The 16,265-nt window shown below is 36.6% G+C and overlaps 1 protein-coding gene across 2 annotated transcripts in view; it reads right to left on the bottom strand.

Annotated features, from left to right (window-relative positions):
• The window catches only part of TSNAXIP1 (translin associated factor X interacting protein 1), a 1,644,878-nt gene that overhangs the window by 724,926 nt on the left and 903,687 nt on the right, over nucleotides 1-16,265 (bottom strand). For both annotated transcript variants that reach the window (XM_044081465.1, XM_044081466.1), the window contains one exon: nucleotides 5,922-6,118. In XM_044081465.1, coding sequence (XP_043937400.1) covers nucleotides 5,922-6,118 — 197 coding nt within the window. The remainder of the gene's footprint in view (nucleotides 1-5,921; nucleotides 6,119-16,265) is intronic.

Genomic DNA, 16,265 nt, shown 5'->3' with positions numbered 1-16,265 from the left:
GCAGAGTTTTTAATTGAATCTAGAACAGGAACTGCTGTTAAAAAAAGGATAATTAGAAGGTCATATAAAATATTGCATGATAACTACAGGAATCGATCAGAGCAGGCAAGAAAAGATTAGGAAGAGAGATTGGACAAGCAACTCACAAGAAAACAATGGGAAGACATATGTTTGGCTCCCAGATATACAAGTCTAGAAGATTTAGGATTTTTACTTGGAAGTGTTTGCAAAGGTATTTTTATATTCCAAACATACTCCAAAGAATTTCTCATCAGGTAAATGACATATGTTGGTGGTGTGATAGGGAAGAAAGAGGTACCTGGCAATATATGTTTTCGGAGTGTAATGAGTTGGCAAACTTTAAAAATTCCATTCAGATTAGTCTGTCAGAAATATTGGGTGGGCAAATGGATGTAACTAAGGAAATACTTTTTTTGAGCTAGGATACAGGATCTGAATTACCTAGATATAGTAAGGCATTGGTAGGTTTAATTATTGTGGCTACCAGAAAAGCAACTACCAGAAAACTGAAATCAAAGTTTAAACCAAATGTATTTGAATTAATAAATACTGTAACAAAGATAAAAGAACTGGAAGTGAGATGTGATCTCTAGAAAAGGGTAGAACAAACTACATAGAAAAAATGGGAATTATTGGAATAATACAGGTAAAGTAATGTTTTGAATGAGGAGTGATGTTTAAGGGAAGGCAGGGATTGAGCAATTTATGCAATGTTGGATTGATGATGACATGTATTTGATTTACAATGTTGGTAACTGTGAACCTGTTGACACGGTTTGTTTTCTTTTATGTAAATGTATGTATGCCTATGTCTTAAGTGTTAATTCAATAAAGGTGTTTAGAAAAATGGTACATAGAGTATTTTTAATAGCAACATGGCATATTCTAACCACAACTTTTAGGTTATTTTCAAATTAAAGTCTGCCATCTACCAGCTCCCCAGGTCCCTTATAGTACTCACACTTTCAAGGTAGTGGTATTCAAGGCATAAAGATAAAAAACATTATTAAGACAAAATGAACAACCTTGGTTTTACTTATCTTGAAATCAATAAGTTTGGTTTGTGACCAATTTTTTTAAGTCATCCACAAAACTCTGTAATTTAAACTGATCTTCCAGGTTCATTACAATAGTGTCTACTTTGACATTATCAGTAATCTTGCTGATCCACATCTTACTGTAAGAGGGAAAGTAAGAAATAAATACAGAAAACAAATGAGAGTCCAAAACAGGTCCCTGTGGAACTCAAGTTTCAAACTTTCTTAGAATCTGAAAACATCCTACAAGGTCATCCTTGCAACCATTTTATTACCCACCCAATAATGTATCTGTTGAAGTTAGCTTTTTCCATTGTACTTTACTCAAAATATGGAAGTGAGAAACAGAATCAAAAGCTTTACTAAGGTTCAAGTAAATAATATCATCTGATAAACCCTGACTTAAAGCTTCCCAAACAATTTCATAAAAACTTATCAGATTGGTAAGACAAGACCATCATTCCATACAGCTAATATGATAAATATCAAGTCTTGCATATAGTGCTAGCCAGATTAATAGAAATATCGACAAATAAGGGATTTTTTTTTCTTTAGTTGCTTTCAGTCTGACTTTTTCAGAAATTCACAAAATAATTTCAGTTTGCTAATTCTTTAAAAAAAAGCTGTTTAGCACGAAATTACTACGTTACTTACCTAGTTAAAGAGAAATTATGTCATAATGATGCGGCTCCATAGTCTTAAAAATGGGTAAATTGGCTGACTTAACACCATGAAAGCATGCAAAAGTTGAGATTCTGCTCAAAGAAGGTGTTCCTGAATCAGAAATCGCCAAGAAGGTCAGAGTTAGTCAGCCATCTATCAGCCGAATTCGAAGAAACTGAATACTGGTGAAGTGTTGTTGCCAGACATTCTTGGTAGATGTGGTCACAGAAGGTTCACAACTAATATGACCAAAAAACAAGGAAGATGAGGTCCAGCCGACAGAAGTTTATTCACAACGTACAATACACCATTGACCTAGGTTTCGTCCGAATACTCAGACTTCTTTAGAATGCCACAATACTGCTACAAAACACTTAAATAGGCGGTACAATCAATTAATGAATTAATTAACAATTCAATTAAAATTCAATTAAAACACTTAAAACACAACCAGTGTTGTCAGTCATTGTCAGAAGGTTCACAACTCCTTGGGATGATTCGTATCTGATTAGAGAATGCTGTGAGAATCGCAAGGCATCCAGTAGACAGGTACAGGGGATGCTGGAACAATAGGGTGTTACAGTAAGTTCCAGAACTATTCGACCAGAGACTTCTGGACACTGGGCTTCGAGCTTGCAGACCTCTGAAGAAATAGAAATTGCCCAGCCAAATAAAGGCAAAGAGACTGCGCTGGGTGAAAGCTTCAAAACAGGTCAGAAGAAGAAGAAGATTGGGAACGACCTGTTTTCAGTGATGAGAGCATAATACAGTGTTCAGATCAGCAAGTACAATATGTCAGACAACAATCTGGAGAGCAGATGAGGGATTATTGTATCATTCAGCGCATCAAGCACCCCACTCAAGTGATGGTGTGGAGCATTATGAGCACATCTTCGGAACAGGTCGGCTCTAAGCTGTTCAGGTAAACATGAAGCAGGAACAGTGCAGAACCATACTACATCAACGTCTGCTCGCTGAGCTGTGTGACTAAGAAGTGCAAAGAAGTAGAGATTTATTGGGACAGGGGACTTCATCTGCATGTAAAATGGTAAAATGGTAATGTAAAATGGTGCCCCATGTCACAAAGGTCAAGTGACAAGTTTCCTTGAGGTCCATGGTATTGAAGTGTTACCATAGCCGGGTAACAACCCAGATATGAATCCAAGAGAGATCTTGTGGGGTATTCTGAAGTCAGAGATGAAGAAAATACCATAACAAACAAGCAGCAACTGATTAAAGAACTCATTTCAGCTTGGGCACACAATGCTTCTATGACTAAACATTGCCTTGAACTTTTTCATTCTATAGCTCAACGAGTTAAATCATTGATAATGGCAAAGGGTCATTCACAAAATATTAGAACATTGTATTACAACATTTTCTCATATAACATGAATTATATTGTTTATCATTTCATATACTCATATTGAGTTATATGGCGAAACAACAATAAAAACACCAACTTCTATTAATTTGGCCAACACTGTACAGTCTCAAAGATGTAATTGCAAAATATGTGTTTAAAATATTTTCCTAAAATACAGGTTAAAGTAATTGTCAGACGTTATTAATGAAAGCGGGCATACCCCCCTTTAAAGACAGGCACAATAGTAGTTTCCTTCCAAAATGATGGACCAAACTATTATTGAGTACTCTGAAATAAAAAATGCAAACTTCGTAGATAAACTCAACAACCTTAGTTTAAAAGTACCTATTTAAACCATTGAGTCCAGCTGCTGTTGCAGATTTGATAGAGTTAATAGCTTTCTGTTAGGAAGTCTTAGTAATGATTGGAACTAGATCAGGACCAGGGGACAACTCCAAGGAAAAGACAAAACTAGATTTGTTTTTGAACCCAGCAAACTTATTTACAAAGATGTTAACTAGAAGTTTAGGATCAGTCACAAGTATTCCAGCATGCTCCACTGTAATCTTTGATTGTTTAGCACTTGTATAATTTCTTAGATGTTTAAATAAGGCTTTTATATTTTGTGTCATGTGTGAAGCTAAGTTTAATTCATACTTGAGTCAACTATCATGCATCAGTTTCCTAAATCTCAACCTAGCCTTGTTATCCTTTTCTTTTCTAATATACAAGCCCCCCAAGGGCTGTTACTATCAGACATATTACGTACCACAAACAACGCATATTTATTTCCCAAATGACTGATTAACATAAAAATATACCAAGAATTAGACCTAGGTTTGTACATCAATTTACTTTTCCAGTCCTATGTCTGTAATGCATTTCTTATTGCAGAGTAATCTGCTTTGTAAAAATCCCATCTTATAATTGAATCCACAAGAGTTCCCTTTATGGTCTTCAATGTCAATTGACAAAAGACACTCTGGTGGTCAGACCCTCTAAGTTCTGACAGTACTTCACAATCTTCTGTGTCAAGATAATCTTTAACCAGCACTACATCCAAAATATTACCCTTTCTTGTGGATTTTTCAACCATTGTCTATAAACATAATCTTTGCTAAATTCTGTTAGCTGTCCTACTGCATTATAGTTTTTATCAAAAGAGCTACTCTAGTCCACACATTGGGAATTTAAGTCACCAGCAATCATATCATAGCCAACTAAAATAATAGTATGCATAGCCTCAAAAAATGGTTCCTCTTCTTCCTTATGCTGACATGGAGGTCAATAAAATAAAGCAATTTTCCATATATAATTAGCCAGTTTGATACCCAGTTCATCACCCTTAAACATTAGTGCTGAAAGTAAATTTTGCTTAATACATGCTGACCCCCCCCCCCATTGTTCTGCTTTTCCTAAAACTGTTACTTGAATGATTCTTTACCTCGCCATCACAACCCTAGTGTGGGAAATAGGTTGATTATAAATGCTGCCCTATCATTACAATAAAATCTAATTGTCATGAGTAAATCATTAATTTTGATGACATTCTGCAATATTTTCCGAAGGCTCTCTACCAATTTTAAAAGCTGGTATTGCATTTGCGATCAAACCTGAGCATAGTAGTGTTCCATGTGTGGTCTAAACGGTAGCATGCAATTTGCTACAGTTTAAAAGTTACTTTTTTATGTTTTGTTTTGTTTTTTAACTAAAACCTGAGCGCTGTAACTCTGCGCAGACAGGGTATAAACTGTAGTAACTGCTTTCTGCAGTTAAAAAAAGAAGATTTTTTTAATTAAAGCATGACAGCTATAGCGCTCCATACAGGCAGGTTATAACTGTAGCAAACTGTTTGCTAGATTTGTAGCAGACAGCTTGCTACAGTTTAAAAGAAGAAATTATGTTGAAAGAGAGTTGGTGGCAGGGCATAGAAATGTGACCTGAATGGCTGGGGTAGGAGGGAGGGAGGGACATGTGGCCACCTGGTTGGTGTACCAGTAGAAAGAACATCCTTTTTTTTTTTTTTTTTTTTTTCAGTGGAAGAGCTTGGGGGGGACTTAGATCTAACTGTAATAAACTGACAGCTTACAATGTATCAATCAGCTTTCACCGCTGATGACCAGAAAAGGGCATGAAGAGTTTCACCAAGGCTAAACGATGATGCTGTTGATAGAACAGATGAGAGATGAGAGATGAAGCAGGCAAAATGAGGGTATGTGTGTGTATAGCATCCTATATACTTACTCGCATCCACTTTCACATCTGTGAACATCAAGTATGGGCATAAGGGGAAGGGTATGGGATATGACATTATTTGAAATAGTTACCCGTGTCTCATGTTAATTGACTAAGGGCTGATGCTCATCTTTAGTGTCTTGGGAAAACTGATGACTAGCATAAGGGATGGCTACAGGACAGTTTCATGACTTCCATTTGATTGACAATCAAAAATAAAATTTATTTTCTTCATGGGCAAAACTCCACCAAAAAAACACGCTGTCTGTGCTGCAGTGTGCCCCCTCTTCTTTAACTCTAAGTATACTGCAACTCAAGGAAAGGGAAGTTTCTCACTCAGGGAGATAAATCTTCTGAAGTTGTCACACCCTACCACTGTCTGATTCTCTGTGAGCATCTAGTGATCCCCCACTAGATCCTGAAGTCAAGGAGTTGGAGAACCAGAAAAAAAAAGAAATGTCATGAAAAGTACATGATTTACACTGCATTCAACAACCTGAGGAGAGTACCTTGGATATTCAGTAGAAAGACAGATGAAGCATTTTATTTCATTTTAAATACATGCATTGAATGTGGGATATGTGAAAGATATGATTTACCTGGGACTGCAGATGGATTTGCTCTTCCTTTATTTTATCAATGCATTTCAGCAACTTAACTTTTTCTTGTTTCAGTGTGTTTATTTCTGATCTTTCTGCATCTCGCAGAGCTAAAATCTTCTGTTCACACTGTTCTGAAACAGTAACCAGCATTGTCTTCAGAGGTTCCAGGGCTCGAATCTGCTCCCTATGACAGGCTATAAAACAGATATATTCCACAGTGTTCATATGACAAGAATGTATTATAACTCTCACTTGCATATTTTTGATAAATGGCAGGTTGTAAAACATACAAAGCAGCAGAATTAAATGTACTTCATCTAATACACTGGCATCACTGTTTGTATAACAGTACTGTAACTTGTAGAAAAAACACATCCTTGCAGTGAGGTGCAACAATATTCCAGCCTTAGGGGGTAAGACATCTACCACCCATAAGGAAAAGCATTAAACCACAAGGAAAAGTGGTACTTCATGAGCAACAAAGTTGCTAGCTGAAAATCCTTGAAATTAGGAAACAATGACCACAAAGTATAGACAAGCTCAGTTATTTTATTTTATTTATCCTTTGTTGATCTGGTTAGCCGCCCTAGGCTAGCAGCCTTTTCAGGGCAAAGCAAGTTGTTATTTATACTACAAAGGGAAATTTGGCCAGGTGAACTTCCCCCTACTCTTTTCAATAGGTGCCATGGGATCTTTTACATCAACATCAGTTACCACCAAATCAAGCATATGGAACCTAAATTTAACATCTCATCTGAGGGAGAACATACTCAGGAGTGCAGACCCCCCCCCCCCCCATGCAGTGCTTAAGTATCAGCCATCATTCTACCTGGTGTAGGAAATGAACTACAGCCTTCTGCACTAAAGGTAAGTGTATTACCTGTTGCACCACTAACAATGACATTTAAGACTTTATAACTTGTATCTTGTTTAGAAAATGATACTTCTTTATTGAAAAATGAAAAATAGTAAATGGATGAGTGCTTTCACTCTTTACCAAGTTTCATCAGATCAGGTGAAGCTCAGTTAAGGGCAAAAGTGCTCATTTATTTATTTAATATATTTCTTTTTCTCAATAAAAACTATCACATTCTAATCAAGCTATAAATTCTTGATTACTTTAAAGTCTCATCTGAACTTGTCTACAATTCGTGGTTCTTTTTTCCTGATTTTAAGGAGTCTCAGCCACTTCATTGCTCACAGAGTACTAGTTCTACCTGTGGTTTAGTACTGTAACATGAACCTAAAGTATACATTAATGTTATGGCTAGCAGAGCTGCTCTGTATGTTTCTGCCTAGGTTGTGGTTGATTTATTGTGCTTAAGCTGAGCTCTTCACACTTACCTGTCCTTACTTATTTTTTAAAGCTAAGTGTGTGGGTAGAGTCTACAGCAAAACACAAACAGAAATGTATGCCGTTTCCAAACAGTGTGTGACTGCGACATAAAACATTAAATATGCTAGTGTTATAAACTGAAGCAAAACATTGCCCATTATGTGACAGTAAGAAGCTAAGCAAGTTATACAAATGGATTGGCTTGGAGAAGTCTGAAGGAAGAAAAGCCACAGAAAATGTAAGTATTTTAAATGAGTACTTCTTGTCAGTGCTCATCAAGGAAAAAGAAATGCAGAATACCATTCTGAGAGGTAATGACAGAGGAGAGGTATGAATTGACAGATGTATTAAGAAATAATGAAGTGAGAAAAATTTTAGGAAGAGGCATGGAGATATGGGGAAATGATAGTGTCACTCCCAAGATTGTCAAGCTCAAGCAAATTGCAGGCAAATGATCTGCTCCTTTGAAACAGCTCTTCAACAGGTCTCCTAGTCAACTTTGGTGGGTAGGGGGGGAGTTGGAAATAAGCAGTGGTTTCAGTCCACAAAGCTGGAGCAAGGTGAAACCCAGGGAAGAACAGATTGGTGGCTCTGACTTTAGCATTGGGCAAAATTATCCGGATCATCCTAAATCTAGAATCAGGAAGTTAATGAAACAGAATGGCTGGATTCACAGCAAGGAGAACTTGTAGGTTCATTTTATTTATTTATGTTTTTGTTTCCTTGTTACATTTGTTGACTTGGAATGACCAACTTAGAATCCCCAATATCAGTGGAGTCTCAAGGAAAAAGGCTCATTTTTAAAGGTTATATGAAAGTATTTTGTAAAAGACATGGTTTATAATCACATAATAGAAGAATAAGATACAATTATAATAAAATGATGTGAGCGCCATATAATATAACTGGAACATTCTTAAAAATATAAGAAAAACTAATGCCTAAACTATAATAAGTAATGAAAAAAATAAACAGGATTACAATACAGAGAAACAGAAACATACTATTTTTGAAGCATGAATGTTACATCAGTTTCAATTTATATATGCATAGTGCTTCTTTTATAAGGTTATGGAAGTGTTGGTAAGTAATGCTGTTTGAAATATTATTTTGATTTCTAAGTTTTTTGGGTTTTTTTGTACAGAGTGCAATAAATGTCACATATGAGAAAAAAGTATAAAACTGTCTAGCCAGAAACATATAAGTCACTAAATAAAGAAAGTATAATTGTGTAAGCAATTTTATCATAATAGTAGATGACTGAATAGATCACTGTTGCAGTAGCCTAAGCTACATGGGTTATATTCAGCCAAGGATATGACAATCGGCCAGCTACCAAAGCTTTAAGGCATCTTCCATACACCCTAACCGATGTTTAGCTCAAGATGAGGGGTATAAAGTCAATGGTTAGGGCATCAAACCATCTGAGCATTCTTGCCTCACTGTAAGTGAGGCTAGAGTCCAAACATGTAAGTATATGCTAGGAAAAAAGAAAAGTAAAAGATATCCACACCGTTGCATAAAGCACAACAAAAAGAAGGGGGATGGCAGGAGGATATTTCTACTGCTACCGTATTCTATTTGAGCATCTACTGTTATGGAAAATTTACTTATACACCTGTAGTATGTTCATAATTAGATCAATGTTGCAGTAGCCTAAACTATATGGTCTGAATACCAGAACTTAAAAATCAAGAGAGGAGGAAGAATGGCTGGAGTCCATGCGTCCCTGAAGAACAGTCCTAGCAAAACCTGCTCTAGACCAAAATAATCTAATTTGTAGTGCTTTGTAAAGGTGTGTACAGGTGACCAAGTTGCTGTCTCTGGTATACTTTGAGTGCCCATCCCTTTCCAAAAAGCCACAAAAGTAGCCAGTGTCCTGGTAGAGTGGGCCCTGATCTTGCTTGGAAGTGACTTGTTATTGTGACAGTAACAATAACAATGGCATGAGACAACCATTTAGAAATTGCCTGTTTTGAAACTGATTGTCCCTTCTCCTTATGTTTATAGGAAATAAACAGTTGATAGGAAATACTGAAGGTTTTCATCCTACTAAAGTAGCATCTGAATGCCTGAGGAAATCCAGTGTATTTAAAATTCTTCCCCCCCTTATTTTTGGTTATGGAGAGAAAACAGGGAAATGGCCTGGCTCAAAGTAAACTCCTAAACCCCCTTAGGCATAAAAGAAGGAGTTGTTCTCAAAGTTATCATATCTTTGTGAAAGATGAGTTAAGACTGACTCACCATTAGAGCTTGTAACTCAGACAGTCTTCTAGCAGAAGTCAGAGCAATGAGTAACACTCTTTCTAAAATAACATCAAATCAGCCTCGTCAGCCAGTTCAAACAGAAAAAGTGTAAGTTTCTCCAGGACAAAATTAAGATCTTAAGGAGGCACCACCTGTCTTCTTCATGGACAAATATGTAAAACCGCTTTCAAAATCTGTTTGACTTGAGGCTGGGAAAAAAGGAAGGGATCTATGGGCAGAGAAGGAGAGATGGCTGGAAGGTGAATCTTTATAAAAGAGCAAAAAAGACCACAACATATCACACAAATATTGTAGAACCACAGGCATCTGGGTCTGGAAAGGCTCCTGGGACTTATTCTGGCACCAACTAGAAAATCTTTTCCACTTACTCATACAGTATATGATTTTCTAGTATCAGTTTTATTTGCTTCCCTTTATACCTGCTGCACATCATGAGAAAATAGATGCCTAAATAAATCATCCAGGCAGTGGGATGTAGAAATTGAAGATTGTGGTGTATCAAACATCTCCTGTCACACAAGAGTAAGTCCATCCTGTGGGGAAGTCTGTAGTTATTGTCCTTGGCCATTTTCCAAAAGAAGGAAGAACTGATTACTGATGCTGTCCATCCCCTCTCCATTAAAAGTTGAATTTAAGCGAAACTATTTCTTCCAGGATAATATATTACCGTTCCATGGCAAGTAGAAGACATGGAAGCCTCATTTCTGAAAGTCTAAGAAGAAAATGTATGGGGAAAAATGGTATACAAAGTCTGGGGAATTCAGTGACCAGTCTGCTGTAATATTCAACTGTTGATGGCCCAGCATCCATCAGTAAGACAGCACCTTATGGAAGGGATGGTAACAAAGTTCAAAAGCCAAATACTGGAGATGCAAAGAATGAACTCTTCTTTGTTTCAATATATGGCACATGCTGATCATAAAATTAAGGATATGGAATCCACCCTATCTGATCACTCTGAACAGATCCAGTGGCATTCATCAGACCCGGAAATGCTGAAACAGTAGTTAGATTTGCCAGAGGCTAGACTGCAATTCACCAAGGTCAAATTGTTGGCCCTCAAGGATTGAGGAAAATATAAAAAAAAAATCCCTTTTTAATGGGAATCCCAGAACAACTGTAGGAAAAAAGACTGTTCAGCATTTATACGAGGGAAACTGGCAGAATGGTGGGAGACCCTAGCTAACTGACAGAGAGTAACCATTGGGTATTTCTCCCACAGGAACAGAGTATGAAGTATCTCAGGAAAATAGTAATTAATTTTGCATACTATCCTTTGGAGGACAGAGTGTTTTATGTCTTCTGGACCCTGGGTTATTTTTTTTTCAGCATGAACAAAGTAAATGTTTGGGCAGATAATGATTACACTCTGGAAACCAGGGCTATGACAGCAGCTTTTAGGTGGGCTATAGTGCTCTGTAGAAAAAGTAAATACAAGTACCACCTTTGGCTCCTGGACAATCTTAAGGTTTGTCTGCTGGGCGAGCTTATACCTTTGACTCTCCATAAGAGGATGTCTAGTAGTTAAGAATCTTGGAAGTGGAAGCCCTGCAAAACCCTACTGAAGAGGGATCGATGGTGAACACTGAGGATACTTAACCTGCTCCATCAACTGCAACAGAGCATGAGTCTTTTCCACTATTTAAATCCTCTTTAGTGCAACACCAAAAACTGAAACTGGCTGTAAACGTGCAAAGGTTTTCTATGTGATGCACAGAGGACTGAAGGTTATTGTAAACAGTGTATTATTTGAAAGGAACTGGCAGTATTGGAATCCAAACTGAAAAGCTCATTTGTATCACCCTATACTTCTAAAGACATTGCACTTTCTCCATGGAAATATGTACTTTGGCTTTGACTTTTAAGACACTTAGTGGCTGTGGTATTGCTATGGAGATACTTTGAAAAGCTGAAACTGTATAATTACGTTTATTCTGATGACACACGCAGTGACTTCAACACTAGAGCTAAGCGTGCAGTGAACTGTTACATTAATGTACATTGGTGTTGATGTCTCATGTAAGAAGTAAATTGTATAAAATCAGTCTTGCTGCTTGTGGCTCAAGCAAAACTGAGACTGCAGTGGCTGAGCCTAATAGAAGAGTATTCTTCTGCCTTGGAGACAATGTTTGTATATTTGTAAATAGTTTGTTGTTAAAGTTGTTAAAGTTTTACAAATAATAACACTGTGCAGTATGTTATTGCAACTTTGGCTAAAAATTATGGATCATTATAAGTCATGTATGCATTTATTTTGTTATGTTTAAAAGTTAAGTAATTGTAAGATGGGGAGATAATGGATAGATATAACATTAACTTTTTGGAATATCTATAAACTTACTAGCCTTTTAAAATAATGAAGTGCTTGTATACCTGAGTAAGGTAAAACCTCATATACAATGCAGGAAATGCATTTACAAGTTGAGGAACACTTGAAACTTGAGAACTATGGTTACCATGGCTATTTTTCATCCTGTATAGGAGGAAGGCAAGAGGGGTGGCAACCCTGATAAGGAGGGGAGAGACTTTTATCCCAGAGTAACACTTACTTGATCCAGAAGGCAGATTTGTATTGCTGAAAGGCATATTAGAGGGGAAGATACAGACTAAATCTCCAGAGAAACTGTGGAGTTTCATTCTAAGATTCTGTATTTGAACTAGTGGCTGGAGCACAAACATTTCCTTAAATGAGGCCCACTGTGGGATTCGCAGATACTTTCTTCCTGCCCTAGGAAAGACATTCAGGAATTTTGCCACTCTGGTGGGGATGAAGGACTTACACAGATATCTGAAGCTCTCTGCATCACTTTACACGTTTTTTATAGATTTTCCTCCTTCTCAAGGATATATTATGTGATAAAGGCACATGTATATTTGGTGAGTGGTTTAAAGTACGGGGCTATTCATCTTTCAGATCATGTACCACCTCCTTTGCAATGCATTTGGATAGAGAAGTCTGTGAGATGCATTGAAAACTCAGCCTTTATTACTGTAGGGGGAAGCCTTTCAGAGAGTTAACTGCCTGGCAGTCAGATAAGTGGGATGTAAACCATGAGGGATATTCCATTTTAATGTAAATGGGATCACATTATGGAATAAATTAAATGTTTTTTTTTTAAGGAACATGTCAAAGCTGTTACCATCAGATACAGTATCCAGTTATCAGCTATTCAAAGGGAACTGCTTAATGAACAGAAGTGTCAAATGATAAGGGGGAACTGAAAAGCAAGCCTAAAACAACAGCTAGGAAAATTTTTGGACATAAAATTGGATTTTGCCAAAATGGCTTTGGATTTAAAGTCATTTGATGACTCCCCTAGGGCTCAAAGCTTTTTAGCATTCCAACATAGAAAGGAAGCAACTGACAGGATGGTAAAGAAACTGTTGGACCTTAACTCATGGAAAGAATTAACATTTCCTCAGGAGATCCTAGGATTATTTATCAGATACTATCTAAACTGTATTCAGGAGAAGACTTAGATTTGAATAGGCTTCAGAAAGCCAGGAATATTTTTTAGTCAGTCCCACTCCTGATTCTGACACAGCATCGTCAGGATTCTTTGATGGGTATTGTAGATCAATGTGGGTGCATGCACCTTTAAGAAGCTATCCAAGGACTTGCACAAGTGTATAAATACTGAGCACGTGTGAGCCTGACTGTCATTTTGTAGTAAGCTGTTGAGATATAAGCATGTATGTATGTAAGGTCTGTATGTTAGTCAGTTTGTTTATATTTTATGATGCTGCTATACATCCTGATATGTTTTTATGTAACAAAGCATCTAAACAAGCTACCCCACCTGTTTGCCATTTATGTTAGAGAGAGATGAGCGACAGGTACTATCATCAGGGAAGATCTAGTACAGGCAATGAGAACATTAGAAGGAAAAACAAAAGGAAAGAGAAGACTTCAGAGCTAAAAAACATTGATTACTTTATGATAATAAGGTAAAATGGAACACTTTCACCCTTAGTATAATGGACTTCATCAGAATAAAAAAATGCTCATGGTGATAATATTTATACAACACCCAAATTAGATAATTTATTAACTGATTGCCAAAACCTCACAATACTAAAACAAAACACCCCAATCTCATTACAATCCATTACCACGGAAACAGTTCACAAACCATATTTCCAACCCCACAACTTAATCAAATGGTATACATTCAAATTCTATGCACTCATACTAAACATTTAAATTTCACAAAAACAAAAAATTCCTAACAATAGTTCATTCTATTAAATAATCAAATAAATATTGAACTAAAAGATTGTTCATTAAAATTCTTTCTATAAAAAGCATTGTTCACAATACAAAATATGCAACCTTCAATTTTAGAATACTAACCATGGAAGTATCCTCATTCAAACCAGGGAAAGCAGTAGCATTCATTTTCAGCATCTACTTAAGCTCCTGAAACTCCAGAAAATAATCAAGCAGACCATTCTCTGCCCCAAATCTACCTGGTCGATGACAGTAAATTTAAAACTATGGGTTGGATTATTTTCTCAATGTTTACATAAAGTATTACCAACCTCTTTTTTCTTTATGTCATACAGATGCTGATAAACACTTCTTCTGAGACTATGTTTAATCTTCCTTATATAAAATGTATTACAAGACCCATATAAGGCCAAATAAATGACCCCTTTACTCCCACAATAATACTTTTTGTGCACTTTAATCTCCCCATAACCATTCACAAACAAGGAATCACCCTCTAAAATATAGGGACACTGAGAACAATGACCACATTTTATCATCCTACCCTCTTTCTCACCCTTAACCACTTTTTCCAACAAAGTTTTAAAACACAGATCTTTTTTAATGTACAATAATGGGTCCTTCCCCCACCACTTCTGAATTCTGCTGTTCAGTTTGAAAGACCTTCCAATTTCTTCGAATAATAGGTTCATAGGTTGGTACTAGGTTATCGTCCCTAGGGCCTATACAAGCCTAGCCATAACAATTCCCTGGATATTTTCTTCCCACGATATTTACTTCCCTGGACCCCTGTCTAGCACGGCAACTAATATGATCCCCGGGGTGAATTTCCTATCTAGAAAATCAAGATCTGATTTCATAAAAATCACTGTTAAGAGTTAAGGTAAGGGCCTTATTGTATATCTGAGGGGCATCATCACCCTGTCCATGGCTGGTAACTGTGATAGTCCGATTCCCAAGTAGTGGCATGAAGTAGCCCAATCTTCTCTTCTCTTCTCACTTACCTCATTGAATATCTCAGATAAAAAGGAATCTGGGTAACTTCTGATGAAGTCCTTTGTACTAAGAATGGAAGCACTCAATTTTAACTTATTATAGTAAAGTAATTGGTGGTTTTTAGCTCCAAAGTCTTCACTTTCCTTTTGTGTTTTCTTGGTTTGTTCATTACTTTTTCATTCTTGGTTGATACGCAATGGGAACATTAGCAACCGGGAAGATACTGGATCTAGAGGGGGTGCCCATGGAGGAATAGAAATGAGTCAAGCAGAAACTTATAGATGGATTTATGGAGCCAGTCAACTAGATACTGATAGCCCCTCTACCTTCATCATAAGATCATGCAATTATAACTTTAATACTGAAACCAAGTAAGGACCCAAGACATCCCTCCTCCAACAGATCCGTATGTGTGTGTGTGTGTGTATATATATATATATATATATATATATATTATATATATATATATATATATATATATATATATATGTGTGTGTGTGTGTGTGTGTTGTGTATGTATATATATATATATATATATATATATATATATATATATATATATATACATATATACACACACACACACACACACACACACACACACACACACACACACACACACACACACACACACACACACACACACACACACACATATATATATGTTATATATATTATATATGTAACCACTTTAAATCCTGTTTTTTCTTGTTGAAGTAACAACCACAGGAATTCAGAGAGCTGAGCTGCAAGAATTATCATAAATAATTTGTAATCATGATATAGATATGTGTGTGTGTGTGTGTGTGTGTGTGTGTATATATATATATATATATATATATATATATATATATATATATATATATATATATCAGGGGTGGGCAAACTTTTTGATTCGTGGGCCACATTGAGTTCTAACATTTGACAAAGGGGCCGGAACAGGAGCAGATAGATGGCATGCTTTGAAAACATCACCTCATTGGGGGAAAAATACACATCTTGGGATATGGAGAAAACATGTGCTTTAATTTCCAATGAAAATGAAGAAAAGCATTAAAATAAAATCTCTGACTTCGAAATGAGTCTTTAAACACTGAAAATCAAATAAATGACCATTTTATTTTAAAGCACTGAAAGTTCTGTTATCCTTCAGGATGTCACCATCACTCTCCTCCTGACTGTCTTCTTTTTCAAAAATGGTAGGAGATGCAGATGTACTTGTCCTGTTCCTTTTATTCAATTTGTTTCCCCGGTGCCAAAAGTCAACAACGACCAGTGCAAGGACGAAACAGTTGCAGCAAGTCAGTCTGTGAAGCCTTGCCTTGGTACTTGACTCTTGAATGGCAGTTTGACGGTGAAAAAAACTTTGCTGAGCCTTCAAATTAGCTGCCACCTTCTCAGCAGCAGCTTCCCGTTCTTTTGTTGAGAGCTTGCTAGCATAATTAGCGTGCTTTGTGGCAAAGTGATGGCTAATATTATACTCTTTAAAAACCGCCACAGTTTCTTGGCA

This window comes from Protopterus annectens, chromosome 8.part0 (genome assembly GCF_019279795.1).
Source record: "Protopterus annectens isolate FY-2018-M chromosome 8.part0, PAN1.0, whole genome shotgun sequence".
NCBI classification, from domain to species: Eukaryota; Metazoa; Chordata; order Ceratodontiformes; family Protopteridae; genus Protopterus; species Protopterus annectens.
This window is presented reverse-complemented; position numbering and strand designations above follow the sequence as displayed.